The sequence below is a fragment of the Salvia hispanica genome, chromosome 3 (genome assembly GCF_023119035.1).
Source record: "Salvia hispanica cultivar TCC Black 2014 chromosome 3, UniMelb_Shisp_WGS_1.0, whole genome shotgun sequence".
NCBI lineage: Eukaryota > Viridiplantae > Streptophyta > Magnoliopsida > Lamiales > Lamiaceae > Salvia > Salvia hispanica.
Genome location: NC_062967.1, coordinates 26,806,488 through 26,817,678, shown reverse-complemented (window position 1 = coordinate 26,817,678; position 11,191 = coordinate 26,806,488). Strand labels below are relative to the sequence as shown.

Genomic DNA, 11,191 nt, shown 5'->3' with positions numbered 1-11,191 from the left:
AAAAAACATGAATTTAACATTTTCTTAATTTTCCACCAGGTCTAACCGTCTAATTGTTGTGAAACTATACGAGGACGGGATCATCCGTGAATTTTATTATTTTTCTCAATAAATAATCCTATGAATTTTTATCATTTTTCTCAATACGCTTTAAAATATTTATAATGGATTTATCTCTAGTATGACTCAATATAAGTCATACATAAACAACTGAAACTATTTAATTTAATTAGTAGTATAATACAATGTTGTTTTGCTGCCTAGAATATGAACCTATTTTGATTGACGTTCGATAGTGTCGTAAGTAAGTCATTCAGTTACGTTCGCGATGAAATCTTTATTAATTGTTAAATTAAAACAAATCAATAGTTTGATTGTAAACTTAGAAAAAAAAATAATTAAAGACAATTTATAAATTTTAAAGCTGCTATACAAATCAGAATTTAGCGAAAATATAGAAATTTATTGGCTAATTACATATCTATAGGATCAAGAGAATTCACCCGAAAGGTTTTGCATCGCAAAAATGAAAGTATACTTTAATTTATTAGTATTCACAAAGCGAATATACTTCGAATATGTTAGAAAATTCGAATGGATGTCATGATTATATCATACCATCTCTAACTTATCAAATGAAAAATGCAAAGTAACTCGAATTTTAACTAGGACTCATGAAAAATCAATTTAGTTGATAAAATTATCTAATGCCACTCATAATCGATCTTTTGTAAGTAGGAGTGGTATTTAAATCGATGTTTTTATCGAGATCTCACTAAATTAAGAAATCTCTTTTGCAGTGTTTTTACTAGTTAAAAACATTCAAGCTAAAAATAAGGCGACTGACATAATTTTTGATTAATCGAAAAGGCTTAAACAGGCAAAGATTTGAGATAAACATTCAAAAGTCAAACCCAAAAACTAAAAATAGTCACAATATCATCCTAATCGATCAACAAAAGGCAAATCAACGCCAACAATCAAAATAGCCTTAGAACAACAAGCAGCAACAATAACGACAACACATGAGCAAAGACTATAAAGCATGGTTGACAACTAGTTACGCAAACTTTGTATCAATCTTCACTCCAAAATCTGATATTCTTCCCTTGAGACAATCGAAGTAAATAATAATAATAATAATAATAATAATAATAATAATAATAATAATAATAATAATAATAAAATCACTCAAAAATATAAAAAATTATAAAAGATAATGAAATCTAAGATATATACAACATCATACGCTATCTTTCTAAGCATTAATACTTTCTTTGAGAAAAAAAATATAGAGTCAAATGCAATGAACAAACAAATAAATAACGTCAGTCGATGGAGCCAATAAAAGATTGACGGTTAACTGTCGAATAAATAATTTTGGAAAATACTAAAGTTGCAGTTATACCCATCATGATAGATATTGGCCCAAAATTTAAATTAACTCGATTCACAAGTGATAATAAATTAATAATACTCTAGAGCTTATATACTTTTTACTCAAAGGTTTCTAAATTTTCTATAGTCGACTAATTTAATCTAAGGTTCTCTGCAAATGATATGTGTACACAATAGTATGTAGATCACCCTGTCATTTTCGATACCAATAGATACTTGCTTTTACTATATGTCTTCAAAAGATTTCGTAAATTATGTTTAAAAAAATATAACAAAGGTAAAAATCCGACTTTTCGATGCCTTATTGTTTTCTTGCATAATTAAATAACCTTATTTTGTTAGTAGTAGTATTTTAATTTACTTCACGCTCATTATAAAATAACCTTAATTACTTTATAATTTGCTGTCTATCGTCATCCTTATAAACATCTCAATTTAATACTAGTATATCTATGGATTACTTTTTTAAAAATTGTGTATATCACAATTATTGATTGTACTATATAGTATCTTATCTATTTTAAGTCAATGAATAGGCTAGTAGTATATAAGATTCCTTTTATGTGCTATACATTTGTTGTTTGAATCCAATACTGAAGTGATTATGAAGGGGTAGATTTTTGAGTGATACTTAATAGTTTATAGTTTGGGAGAGGTAGATTTTTGAGTGATACTTAATAGTTTATAGTTTGGGAGAGGGATCAATTGCTAACTCATCATTTAATGGCTAATTATAACTAATTTAAGGTTATAGGATTTTGAAAAACGTGTGATCTACAATTTGCAACGTGTAATTTTCATTTTTATTAATAAAATTGAAGAAGATAAAAAAAAATTCAAATTAGGGTTTTGGATGAAAATGTTAATATAGTGTTTCGAAAATATTAACACAATGCTTTGAGAATGTCAACCCAATGCGTTAAGAATGTTAACACATTGCTTATATTGACATTATACATGCATTATATTGATATGACATTTTTGCCGTACGAAAAAATTAAAAAATTTTGAATTTTTTTTCAAATTTTAACGTCGGAACATATGCATGTAGGATATCGTTGGAATCCTTATGAAATTATCTTTAATTTGATATGTGTTATATGAATTTAAAGTTTTGGGATTTCTTTTAAAAGTTAGTTATAACTAAACATGTAGTTAATTGACATTAATACCTCTATTGATATTTTTTCAAATTAATCTTATGACGTTATTAACGTTTTTCATTAATCGTATTGACATTTAGAGATTAATGATCTAAGCTCTTAATTTGAATATCTAATGATTATTATTTAATTATAATTAACAATTAAATTATGAGTTAGTAATATAACACTCCCCGTATAATTTGAAGTGAATGAATAAGAGTGGGAATTTTTCAACGAGAAATAAAATTAAGTACAATATAATTTGACAATGTAAATATCTTATTGTATTATTATCTTCATTACTTAATAAAGTGGTCTCACTTCTAAAATAGTGTATTATCAAGTGTTGGGCGGTGGGAAGACGTCACTTATAGGTTTGCAGTCTGAAAAGATATGCCACCTGATCACAACTTTTTGTAAAGTTTATCATAGATATATTATAAGTTATTTATTTGTGCATTGTGTGATTGGATAGGGCGATGGAGCAACTTGTTTCGTGGATTCCACATTTGGAAAAAAAAAAAAAAAAAAGAAGAGAGATTTGATGTTTCACGTAATTAATTACTCAAATTGCTGACGATGATCTTCAATCCTGCAACAGTTTGTCCATGAGATAAATTAAATTACTTAGATTTGCAAAAAGAACCTCAAAATCTCAAACTCTTTCCATAAAAAATTGTGTAATTTAAAGTTTTAAACTTCAATTTATAAAGTCGATGAAGCGTAACTTAGTGGTAAAATATTCATCTAATAAGCGAGGGATTCAAGTAATCTCGGAAATAAATGAATAATTATTATTTATTCTTTACGAAAAACGTTGATCCCATAAAGTGGAAAATTGTGGATCGATTAAAACATTTCAAACATGGACTTATTTGAAAAGGTTTTGCCTTGCTTTTATCTCTACACAACCCTCTAAAAATAATTAAACAACAGAGATTTATAACAAATTTGAGTTTTACTAACAAATTTGAGATTCATAATACATCGTCATTTTGAAAATTTACACGATTTACTTGCATTAACAAACCATCTTTAGGGGCCTACTACACTTCTAAAACTCGGTCAAATAAATAAATTAGAAAACAAATAACTATATAGTTACAAAGTTATCACTTTTTAATCAATTAATAATTATATATCTAGACCAATGGTGACTGAGATGCGTGGACAATTTAATTTTAATGGTTTTAAATCTCTTTGATTTGGCCCCTACATGATCCTATCATAAAATGATATATCTTCATGCATGCATTATCACTAAACAAAACATTTTTCGCAATATATGTAATCTTGTTCGAAAAAGACAATATATAGTTTGGAAATAAATTTTTTATTACGTGTTTGTCGTCTATCAATTGTTATTAATAGTGCCATGTGTTGAATCTTTATACTAATAGTTAGAGTAAACAATTAATAAAATGCTAATTTTTTTATAAAAAGTACTCAATTTTAAACGATAAACTATGCATTACCACTCACGTCTCTTCTATCTATTTAACTTTTGAAAATATCAAATTTGCTTTTGATTTAATGTAAGCAATAAAACTTAAAGTTAATGATTGGGTTGAAGCATCTTAAAAAATAACTATAGCTTGCACAATCTTCAATATTTCCTCTTATTTATTAATATTGTCATTATTGAACCCAACATACCGCAATCACTATCCGAGTTTACTTACACATGTTTTTGGCATAAATAAGTGTTGCTAAACAAACAATAGCCACACACATAAAATAATTTTGTTTGCCAGCCATAACTTTATTGAATAAACTAAAAATATAGACAATCACTTAAATAAGATAGGCCCATTTTCTTCTATTCATAATCCGAGTCCGATATTTATAAACGAGGCAAAAAAAAGCCCATTTTCCAATTTTTGAATTTTATAAATCAAACACCAATAAAAGCCCAACCAATATTTCACTTGTGTTCCATTATTCATGACACCTTTTATTCTTTAGACCGTACAATATAATATAAAAATGTCCTTTTTAATATTATACTATTATTTGGTGGAAATAGACCGGACAAGAGGTGATTAAATTAAATTACTATAAAATTAAATAGGCCGACAATTGGATTAATTCCTAAATTAGTATAATTTGATTTCATTTAGTCTCATTAACATTTCTTAAACCATATGAAATGGCTACTTAACAATTTTGATTTAGTTGAAAAATAGTCTATACCAAATAAAAATTAAAAGTCAATAATTTTAGTAAATCATAAACTGTTTCCAATAACAAAAAAGTTATAGCAGTAAACAGTAGTAGTAGTAGTAATAGTCTATGATTTCATAAGCTACAACTTATATTATCTTAACAAAAACTGAAAATTAATGTTTGTATTAATAATTACTCGCTCTGTGGTCTGTCTACGAATAAGAATCATGTTTTACTATTTCAGTCCGTCTGTGAATATGAGTTCCGATTCATTATTACTATAAATGGTAAGAGGTCTCCACGTTCCACTAACTCATTCCACTCACATATCATTTAAAACTAATATATATAAATGAGACTCATATTCCCCTAAAAGCATCCGCAGCGGTGCTCAACCCGCTGCTCATCCGTCCGTGCCGCTGAGCACCAAGCCGTCCGTCCGTGCCAGCGGCACGGCGCTGCTCTTAGCTAAGAGCACGTCCGTGCCGCTGAGCACAATTACGTGGCAGCTTCTGATTGGCCAACGGCATAGCCGTTGGCAATTTCGGTTTTTTTTTTTTTAATTCAAAATTTATTTTAAAAAATGTTTTTAAATAAAAAAAATATTTTCCCACTTCCCAAAAAAATATATCCGTTTTCTACCCACTTTTAATTTATTTTTCAATTTTTTTCCCCAAAATTCACATTTTCATCTATAAATACCCCCACTCCAACACAAAAAAAATCACATTCTCATCTATTATCTATACTATCATCATCTACATTCTCTCATCTTTTTTCCTCATACTCTATCATCTAAATTCCCACCACACTACACAATGTCCGGCTCCGGCGATCACCCCTCCGGCAATCGCGGTTGGAACCACGATTGGTTCGACTCCGAGGCCGGATATAGTCCGGAAACCCAATTTACGGCCCCTCCTCAAACCCAAGGTTCGCAAGCTCCGGATGGCTACCGTCCTTACCCGGTGCACGACCTAAACGCCCCCGAGTTCGGGTGGGCACCCGAACCCGGATCGGGAGGGAGCAACAGCTCTACTCCTACTCCTACTTCTATTCCTACTCTCCCTTCATTCGTGGCACCCGCACCCCGTACACTCGGGTGAGATGATGGCGATGTTCAAAGCCTACTTGGCAGTCTCCGAAGATCCGGACGTCGGCACGAACCAAACCGGGGAAACTTATTGGTGGCGCATCACTCGCCTCTACAATGAAACCCGGCCGGAGGGAACCATATATCGCAATGATAGTATGGTTCGCAATTGCATGTTCAGATGCAACGAGGCAATCGGGAAGTTCCAGGGGATTTACCTCCAGGAAGAGCGGTCGGCGGGGAGCGGCACGAACGAGCTCGACATCATTAGTGCCGCCTTGGCGACCTACCAACGGGAGGAGTTCAAACCGTTCAAGTACCTCGATTGTTGGCAGGAGGGGCGCCTACATCCGAAGTATAGGGGCGGCATAGTAGCATCCTCCTCCAGCTCCTCCAGCAAACGGTCGAGGTCGGTAGCTCTATCCTCCTCCGATGATGTGGCTACCCAGCTTGCCGGAACTAACTTGGGTAGCCCCGACGCTGGCCCGAGCGGTTTCCGCCGGCCGGTCGGAAGGAAGAAGGCGACGACCACCCGCCGCCGCGCCCCGACTCCATCCGCCGCCGCCCCCGCTCCTTTTTGCCTCCTCCACCCCCGAACAACTCGTTGTGGGCCATCTTGAGTCAACTCCATATGACCGATACGTCTCACATGATCCGGAACAACTTGCAACACATGAGCAATTGATCCGGGGTCTCAAGAGGCAATTGGGGTTAGAGGAATAGTCTTCCACGTTTGTAATTTTTAATTTGTAGGATTTTAATTATGTATTTTTTATTTTAATTATGTATTTTTATTTTTAGTATTTTAATTATATAATTTGTATTTTTTAGGATTTTAATTATGTAATTTTTATTTTATAATGTATTTTTATAATGTAGAAATGTTTTTAATAATTGGAGTATTTAAATTGAATAATAGAATGGTGGGACCCTTGAGCTTGTCCTTAGCTAAGAGCACGGATGTGGGTGTTGTGCTCTTAGCTAAGGACAAGGAATAAAAGTGGGTCCGGGCCCACCTCCGTGCTCTTAGCTAAGAGCACGGATGGGGATGCTCTAACTTTCTTCCACCCTATTTTCTTAACATTTCTTAAAACTTATGGCGAATGGAAATGAGACTCCTATTCGCGGACGGAGGAAGTAGGTTGTAAATAATAATAGTTCCTCCGTCCCACTTAAGATGACACGTTTTAGTTTTTAGTTTGTCCCAATTAAGATGACACATTTCCTCTTTTAGAAACATTTTCTTTCCAATTAATACACTGAACCAATTTTTCTCACTCTTATTAAAATATTCATCTTTCTTTCTCTTTTTATTTTAAACGTACACCTACTTTTTCTCTTTCTAATTAAACACGTTAACTCATAACTTCTGGGTCGGCGAAGGAATGTGTGATCTAATCTTAGCCGGGGAGGAAGAGTAATATTATTATTATTATTGAAATAGTTCCATGAGAAGCACGTAACTTATCAGCCGACTCTCCGATAACTATTAAAACGAATCCGATTCCCTCAAAATGTAGAAAAAAACTCCAAAGCTCCCAATTTTCGATAAATCTTAACTTGGAATCCATTTCTCAATCAATCGCCCAATGTTGAGGCAACTAACGAGCCGGATTATCGGCCGGCAGCTGTCGCCGGCGAGGTTGTACCACGAGAGGGTGGTGGACCACTACGAAAACCCGCGCAACGTCGGAACCTTCGATAAAAACGATTCCGACGTCGGAACAGGGCTAGTTGGAGCGCCGGCGTGCGGCGACGTGATGAAGCTGCAGATCAAGGTCGATCAGGAGAGCGGGAAGATCATCGATGCTTGCTTTAAGACCTTCGGCTGTGGCTCCGCCATCGCGTCCTCCTCTGTTGGTACGCAGGTTCAAATTAGTAGTAATTTCGTTGCTTATCAGCTTCAATTTCTTCTGTGTTGTTTTTTCCCCTTTGATTTGGGTGAATTTTGGTATGATTTCGTTTGAAGGTTGTCACTTAGCTAAATTTGAGATTTGATTGTTGTACTATTTGTAGAAATAGGTTGTTTTGGTGTGGAATGTTGTGTGGATTTAGGGTTTTGATGTCTTCAAGCTTGAATTGATTCACTGTTAAAGCTAGTATTCCTAAATGATTTTCACAGTTTATTCACATTTTCACATTTAAAGCTAGGGCTTCTATTGCTTTTCCTATTGTATTAGTGTGACTATGTTTAGAATCTTAGCTAAATACAAATCATGAGATGAACAGCTTGCGATGGATTTCTCCCTTCCATTTTCTGTGGATAATGGCATATAATCATCAAGTCTACCTGTTTCCCTTTCCATTTTGGTTTGTGTTTGCACCAACTAAGATGTTTGATTTCCGAAGTCTGAACTTTATCTGCTGAGTTCTTTGTGGAGGTTTTTACATATACAGAGATTTTATATGAGCTAAGGATTGTGTTGGTGATGAATTTTTGGTCTTTTATCATTTCACCAGTTCATCTGATTTCATCTGCTTAAGAGACAGTGGTTCATAATCTATGAGAAGTTCACATTTTAAAGCAGGGTTCATCTTGCTTTTCCTATAGTATTAGTCTGACTATGTTTAGTATCTTAGCTAAATGCTCATCATGAGATGAAATGCTTGCAATGGACTTCTCCTTGCCATTTTCTGTGGATAATAGCTTATTATCATCAAGCCTACCTGTTTCCTGTTCCATTTTGGTTAGTGTTTTCAACAAAGTAAATGTTTGATTGTGGAACTCCGAACATATTCGGCAGAGTTCTTTATGGAGGTTTTTCCAAATACAGAGATAGATCAGATGAGCTAATGATCTTTTTGGTTTTGAATGTTTGGTCTTTTATCGTTTCATGGTAGTCGACCCCAATTCATTTGATTCCAGTTGCTTGTGGTGACATTTCTTGGTAGCAAGCTGCTGCTATTGCTAAGATGATGTTTTACATTTCCATTTTCAGCCACAGAGTGGGTGAAAGGCAAACCAATGGAAGAAGTCGTGTCAATTAAGAATACGTAAGTTGTACTTGCATACCTTTCCTCATAAACGAACAATGTACTATCAAACACATATATTGCCTTGTTTGCGTACTTCATTTTGGTTTTCAATGGAATTGCAGGGAAATCGCCAAACATCTCTCTCTGCCTCCAGTGAAACTCCACTGCAGCATGCTCGCAGAGGATGCAATAAAGGCGGCCGTGAAAGATTACGAGGCAAAGCATTCAAAATCACCTCTCGAGGTGCCTCTTCCTGCTTGAGGATACTATCAACTACATATGCTTACAATATATGCTGGAATAATGGTTGTTTGTACCTATCTATCACAACCTAGAAACAGATACGCGCTGGGCTTATGTAACTCGTTGTCTGATGTAACCATTAATACATATATTCAATATATACAGTGTTAAAATCTCATCTTATTTCGACCTCTCTGGGACTTCTGGTTTTTCTCCTTGCTCAAAATGTTGGAAATTATTCATGGCATCCAATTTAAAACTCAGAAGCAATGGATACAAAACAACCATCAAAGAAAGATCATCAGTGAAAACACAAATAAGCTGCAAAAATGGCAATAATACAATATCCTTAATACCCCTTTTTCAAAAGATTGCATTTTGCTAACTTTCTGAGATTTTTGTCAATCAAGAACCAAAATGATTCTCCAAGGTTAGTGCCTAGTGGAATTCATACACAAAATCTGGCCATCTTTTATCTGATAGAATCTTCCTTTTGCCTAGAAATTAAAGCGTGTTAAAATGTTATTTTCTAAAACTGGTTTGTTTCATTTTTTAGATATCAATAATCTATTGCGAAGAAAGTACCCAAGTCCTATACACATTAACAATTATCAAGAATATACTTTTATTGAATAATGATTAGAGACATACTAATATTTTTTCCATAATAAATACTACTACTACTTTTACTAATTTTAATTTTTTGTATTTTGTTTGTAGACATTCACATTCTCATCCTCTATCTATTAAGATTAACCAAAAGATTTGACTTTTTAATTTAAAAGAACAAATCTTATCTATTCGAACAATGCAACAAATCTTATACTACTAGGGCCCGTCTGGTAGCCTTGGCCTTGAAACGCGATTTTATCTTGGCCATTCTCCCGTTTGGTAGCAGCCGCTCCAATCGGCCGACCCGGCAAACTTCCATCGGGTTTCAAGGTTGTATAGACTACTATCGGCAGAGGTGTGTTAGCACTGTCAGAGGTGGGAGTGGTATAGTTTCATGAATGTGGTGTTAACTCTGATAGTGAGACGAATTATACCAAATTACCCTCCGACAGTTGACGGTTTGGTTTGGTCCACCGCTGCAGGTGAACGGGGATCCGCCTGGATTTGCAAAGCTTCAGGGGTCGACGACGTCGTTAACCCGAAGTCGATTTCGGACGAAAATCCAATCTGGTGAGTGACCGCCTATTTTCATATCTGGAATTATCGGCCTTTATACATCCGGGTATGTCGAATTAATGGGTATTTGGTTTTGATCTGGTAGCTATGAATATGCACTTGGTGTTGATGGTTGAAATTTGGTTGATATAGTTTCAATTTTGACACTGCACGAGTGGCCGACTGGTATGCAAGCCGGAAATGCATTATTTGCACTGTCAAACTGTACAAATTGTGTTAATAATTTGCAGTGTTTGTAGTTGTGTTGTTGATTTTAGCATGGCTTTGTGTAAATTCCCCCAAAGATTAACTGTTCCCTCCCCGGTTAAGCTATTTCACCGTCTGCAATGCATAATTTCAGTTTTTTAAAGCTCCATCGGATGGGCAGGTCTGAATCCTCGGCATATGTGGGGTTTAGATGTAGGACCGTGTATTTGTTGATCCATATTTGGATTGTTTTGAATCAAATTCCAATGTTGATGTTTAGTTTTTTGCTCTCTGTTGTATCAAATTTGATGTCATCGCCGCCAATTTCTGTCCTCAACGGTGGGAGGGTAATTTTGAGACAGTCATATTCGTTTCCCAAACACCCTGATTCAACCAAACCATACACTAAAGCCCAATCACCACGTTTGGGCTGAACCAAACAGTGGTCAGTTCTAACAGCCTACTTAAGAAACACCATTTTCATTGGGCAAGTGTTAATATTTATTGGGCTACCAGACGGGCCCCTAGTATCTTTAAGCAATTTTTACTTTTCTCTAATTTTTATTCGCAAATAAATTAGTAAATGAAAATCTGTAAACTTCATTATTTAAATAAAATAAAGATACCAACGATAACATTAGATATTAGTGAAAGGGAAATGCTATGCGGCCATAATGTGGCTGGCCATAAAATGGCATTTCAGTAAATATAAATACTATGAAAAGAAATCATTTAATTACCTTATTTAATGCTTAAACAATGTTTACACTATTACCCTTTACTTAATTGCAGTAGT

General features: G+C 34.4%; 1 protein-coding gene and 1 long non-coding RNA gene across 2 annotated transcripts; both read left to right on the top strand.

The window, feature by feature from the left end:
• Positions 1–7,301: 7,301 nt before the first annotated feature.
• On the top strand, positions 7,302–9,204 carry LOC125210670 (iron-sulfur cluster assembly protein 1-like). The gene is made up of 3 exons (XM_048110231.1): positions 7,302–7,662; positions 8,742–8,796; positions 8,901–9,204. The coding sequence occupies exons 1-3, from the start codon at positions 7,392–7,394 to the stop codon at positions 9,037–9,039; spliced, it is 465 nt and encodes a 154-aa protein (XP_047966188.1). The 5' UTR covers positions 7,302–7,391; the 3' UTR covers positions 9,040–9,204.
• Positions 9,205–10,122: 918 nt separating this feature from the next.
• LOC125211107 lies at positions 10,123–10,687 on the top strand. Its single transcript, XR_007174459.1, has 2 exons — positions 10,123–10,203; positions 10,550–10,687. It is a non-coding gene; the product is annotated as an uncharacterized LOC125211107 (long non-coding RNA).
• Positions 10,688–11,191: the final 504 nt, after the last annotated feature.

Excerpts from the sequence above, each read along its gene's own strand:
- LOC125210670 (XM_048110231.1), top strand. The coding sequence starts at position 7,392 with ATGTTGAGGCAACTAACGAGCCGGATTATCGGCCGGCAGCTGTCGCCG. Across the intron at positions 7,663-8,741 it reads CATCGCGTCCTCCTCTGTTG|CCACAGAGTGGGTGAAAGGC; the intron begins GTACGCAGGTTC and ends TTCCATTTTCAG. Across the intron at positions 8,797-8,900 it reads GTCGTGTCAATTAAGAATAC|GGAAATCGCCAAACATCTCT; the intron begins GTAAGTTGTACT and ends ATGGAATTGCAG.